Below are 4,830 nucleotides of genomic sequence, written 5' to 3'. Positions count from 1 at the left end.
CTTCACTAAGATATCTATCTTTTCCCTGCTGCCTGCGAAAATTGACAATCCCCTACTCCAACTCAGGAACAAAGTCTCCGGAAGGCTTGGGACATGTATCAAGAGCCACGCATCCCTCATTCCGCATTGATTTCTGTAAATAGTATTTCAAAATCCAATAATCTTTCCCTTACTCTATAGAATCAAAACAAATATTACGAATGTAGATAACTTGACATCAAAAATCACAGTTTATTTTAGCACGATTTCGCCAGAAATAGAGTAACTCTTTTTAAACATGTCACAAAATCTACTTAATGTCAATGTTTTGCAGCAACGCATGGAAGATACTTTACAGACACAGCGGATCACTAAAAGTTAGATGACACAGACAAAGTAGACATAGACTGGGATTGTTCATATTTAGTACAGCCGGCCGTGTTTTTTAAATGATGATCCACATCCATTTGTCCTGTGGATTCTGTCCGTTGCGCCACACTATCAGTTTCTGATTTGGAACAATTTCGCCTAAAAGGAGCGACTGCTTTCATTAAAGCACTTTTGAAAGTCGAACTTGAGAAGTAGTAAATAACTGGATCCAGTACACTGTTCAGATATGTCATGAATAGTGTATTATAGAAGACGTGAACAGCTGTTTCATATGACTTGCAGCCTTCAGTACCTCTCAGTTTCGTGATTAACACAGCAAGAACAGCAATGTTTGTGGGCAAGAAACAAAGCACAAAAACTGCAGACACAGCGATCACAAGTTTCATCGCTCGATTGTATTTACTCCTGGATTTAGTTTTAACCTGTTTTAATTTCCAGATGATGCAGGACGTGGAGAAGAGGATAATCGGAGCCGGGATAGCAAACTTGAAAAGAACAAAAACAGCATCGGTCCAAATTGTTGTCGGACTTAGAGGCCGCCTTATGTTAAAGGGTTCACAGTACGTCTGGTCGTCGAGTTCGAAGGAATGAGGTTCTGCTAAGAGGTGTGAGCAAATGGCCACTGCGAGAACCCACAAGCCGGCGGCTGCCTTCACTGCACAGCTTGTAGGCATCGTATTCACTCTGTACTGAGGATGGACCACTTTCAAATACCGATTGATCGCCATCGCCGTGAGGAACATGATGCTTCCTGCTCGGTTTAGGGAAATCAAAAATATCTTCAGACGACAAGGAACATCACCGTAAATCCAGTTCTTCCCCCGGATATAGTAATCTGCTCGAAACGGTAAACAGCAGATTAACAGAGTGTCTGCAATCGCCAGGTTCAGTGAATAGACTGTGTTTGGCTTCCAGGATTTCACATGAAAACTGAAGATCCATAAAGCAACGATATTTCCAATAAATCCGAGGATGAAGGTTACAATTATTATTGGGGCATTATAGGGCGCATTAACTTCTTTGACTGAAGCACACGACGAAGTCAAGTTGCCCATAATAGGTAGTATTGTGGCAAACTCAATCACGCAGCCACAGAAATGAGTCGATGAACTGAAAGGGCCACCCTTTATATAGTACTTCCCTGCGTTATATTACAGATTGGGGAGGTGCTTTACTAAAGTCATGTGTCAGACAAACAAAGACCTGTACACTACGAACGCGTCCATGCAGAGCTGATGACCTGAATTAACCTAGACCCAATTGGCAGCATTTGGCCCATATCCCACTCTTATTCATATTACCATCTGGATTCCTTCTAAATATTAAAATTGTACCAGCTTCCACCTATCCTTAGACAGCTCATTCCAGATACACATCCATATCTGCTTGGGTTCCTACTAAATCTTTCTTCTCTCATCGTAAACCTATGCTCTCTTGTCTTGGACTCCACAACCCTGGGAAAAAATATATTGATTATTCATCCTATCCAGCTCCCTCGTGATTTTATAAACTTCTATAAGGTCACCCCCTCAGCCTTCGACACCCCAGGGAAAATAGCCCCAGCCTGTTCAGCCTCTCCCTAAGCTTAAACTCTTCAACCCTGGCAACATCCCTGTAAACTTTTTCTGCGCCCTTTCAAGGTTCACAACATCTTTCAAACAACATCACCAGGAGACCAGAATTGAATACAGCATTCCAAAAGTCACCAAACCAGTGTCCTGCACAGCCACAATATGACATCTAAATTTCTATACTCAATGCACTAACCGATACAGGCAAGTGTACAAAACACCTTCTTCAATAGATAACAAAGTGTGAAGCTGGATGAACACAGCAGACCAAGCAGCATCTCAGGAGCACAAAAGCTGATGTTTCAGGCCTAGACCCTTTATCAGACAGGGGAATGGGGAGAGGGTTCTGGAATAAATAGGGAGAGTGGGCAGACGGAAGATGGAGAGAAAAGAAGATAGGTAGAGAGTAGAGTATAGGTGGGGAGGTAGGGAGGGGATAGGTCAGTCCAGGGAAGACGGACAGGTCAAGGAGGCGGGATGAGGTAGTAGGCAGGAAATGGAGGTGCGGCTTGAGGTGGGAGGAAGGGATGGGCGAGAGGAAGAACAGGTTAGGGAAGCGGAGGCAGACTGCGCTGGTTTTGGGATGCAGTGGGGGGAGGGGACGAGCTGGGCTGGTTTTGTGATGCAGTGGGGGGAGGGGAAGAACTGGGCTGGCTTTGGGATGCAGTGGGGGAAGGGGAGATTCTGAAGCTTGTGAAGTCCACATTGATACCATTGGGCTGCAGGGTTCCCAAGCAGAATATGAGTTGCTGTTCTTGCAACCTTCGGGTGGCATCGTTGTGGCACCGCAGGAGGCCCAGGATGGACATGTCAGCTGAGGAATGGGAGGGGGAGTTAAAATGGTTCGCGACTGGGAGGTGCAGTTGTTTATTGCGAACCAAATGGAGGTGTACTGCAAAGCGGTCCCCAAGCCTCCGCTTGGTTTCCCCAATGTGGAGGAAGCCACACCGGGTACAACGGATACAGTATACCACATTGGCAGATGTGCAGGTGAACATCTGCTTAATATGGAAGGTCATCTTGGGGCCTGGGATGGGGGTGAGGGAGGAGGTGTGGGGGCAAGTGTAGCACTTCCTGTGTTTGCAGGGGAAGGTGCCGGGTGTGGTGGGGTTGGAGGGGAGTGTGGAGCGGACAAGGGAGTCGCGGAGAGTGTGGTCTCTCCGGAAGGTATACAAGGGTGGGGATGGAAAAATGGCTTGTGTGGTGGGGTCGGATTGTAGATGGCACAAGTGTCAGAGGATGATGCGTTGTATCCGGAGGTTGGTGGGGTGGTATGTGAGAACGAGGGGGATCCTCTTGGGCGGTTGTGGTGGGGGCAGGGTGTGAGGGATGTGTCGCAGGAAATGTGGGAGACGCGGTCAACGGCCTTCTCGACCACTGTGGGGGGAAAGTTGTGGTCCTTGAAGAACGTGGACATCTGGGATGTGCAGGAATTGAATGCGTCATCCTGGGAGCAGATGCGGCGGAGGCGGAGGAATTCGGAATAGGGGATGGAATTTTTGCAGGAGGGTGGGTGGGAGGAGATGTATTCTCGGTAGCTGTGGGAGTCAGTGGGCGAAATGGACATCAGTTTCTAGCTGGTTACCTGAGATGGAGACTGCGAGGTCCAGGAAGGTGAGGGATGTGTTGGAGATGGCCCAGGTGAACTTGAGGTTGGGGTGGAAGGTGTTGGTGAAGTGGATGAACTGCTCAAGCTCCTCTTGGGAGCGAGAGGTGGCGTCAATACAGTCATCAATGTAATGTAGGAAGAGGTGGGGTTTGGGGCCTGTGTAGATGCGGAAGAGGGACTGTTCCACATAACCTACAAAGAGGCAGGCATAGCTTGGGCCCATGCGGGTACCCATGGCCACCCCCCATTGTCTGTAGGACGTGGGAGGGATCGAAAGAGAAGTTGTTGAGTGTGAGGACGAGTTCGGCTTGGCGGACGAGGCTGTCGGTGGAGGGGGATTGGTTGGGCCTGCGGGACAGGAAGAAGCGGAGCGCCTTGAGGCCATCTGCATGAGGAATACAAGTGTATAGTGACTGGGTGTCCATGGTGAAAATGAGGTTTTGGGGGCTTGGGAATTGGAAGTTCTGGAGGAGGTGGAGGGCGTGGTTGGCGTCACGGACGTAGGTAGGGAGTTCCTGGACCAAAGGGGAGAAAATGGAGTCCAGATAGGTGGAGATGAGTTCGGTGGGGCAGGAACAGGCTGAGACAATGGGTCGACCAGGGCAGGTCCACTGACTCCCACAGCTACCTAGAATACACCTCCTCCCACCCACCTTCCTGCAAAAATTCCATCCCCTATTCCCATTTCCTCTGCCGCATCTGCTTCCAGGATGATGCATTCCACTCCTGCACATCCCAGATGTCCACGTTCTTCAAGGACCACAACTTTCCCCCCACAGTGGTTGAGGACGCCCTTGACCACGTCTCCTGCATTTCCCGCAACACATCCCTCATACCCTGCCCCCGCCACAACTGCCCCAAGAGGATTCCCCTTGTTCTCACATACCACCCCACCAACCTCCGGATACAAGGCATCATCCTCCGACACTTCCGCCATCCACAATCCGACCCCACCACCCAAGCCATTTTTCCATCCCCACCCTAGTCTCCCTTCCAGACAGACCACTCCCTCCGCGACTCCCTTGTCCGCTCCACACTCCCCTCCAACCCCACCACACCCGGCACCTTCCCCTGCAAGCACAGGAAGTGCTACACTTGCCCCCACACCTCCTCCCTCACCCCCATCCCAGGCCCCAAGATGACCTTCCATATTAAGCAGATGTTCACCTGCACATCTGCCAATGTGGTAGATTGTATCCGTTGTACCCGGTGTGGCTTCCTCTACATTGGGGAAACCAAGCGGAGGCTTGGGGACTGCTTTGCAGAACACCTCAGTTTGGT

General features: G+C 49.8%; 1 protein-coding gene across 1 annotated transcript; it reads right to left on the bottom strand.

The window, feature by feature from the left end:
• Positions 1-209: 209 nt before the first annotated feature.
• LOC125464313 (hydroxycarboxylic acid receptor 2-like) lies at positions 210-1,454 on the bottom strand. The gene has a single exon (XM_048556619.2). It carries the CDS (start codon positions 1,422-1,424, stop codon positions 351-353), a length of 1,074 nt encoding a protein of 357 aa, XP_048412576.2. The 5' UTR covers positions 1,425-1,454; the 3' UTR covers positions 210-350.
• Positions 1,455-4,830: the final 3,376 nt, after the last annotated feature.

The sequence above is a fragment of the Stegostoma tigrinum genome, chromosome 26 (assembly GCF_030684315.1).
Source record: "Stegostoma tigrinum isolate sSteTig4 chromosome 26, sSteTig4.hap1, whole genome shotgun sequence".
NCBI classification, from domain to species: Eukaryota; Metazoa; Chordata; class Chondrichthyes; order Orectolobiformes; family Stegostomatidae; genus Stegostoma; species Stegostoma tigrinum.
The sequence above is the reverse complement of the archived record's forward strand: the minus strand, read 5'-3'. Positions and strand labels throughout refer to the sequence as shown.

Bases quoted from the DNA above. Each gene is read 5' to 3' on its own strand.
- LOC125464313 (XM_048556619.2), bottom strand. From the start codon at position 1,424: ATGGGCAACTTGACTTCGTCGTGTGCTTCAGTCAAAGAAGTTAATGCG.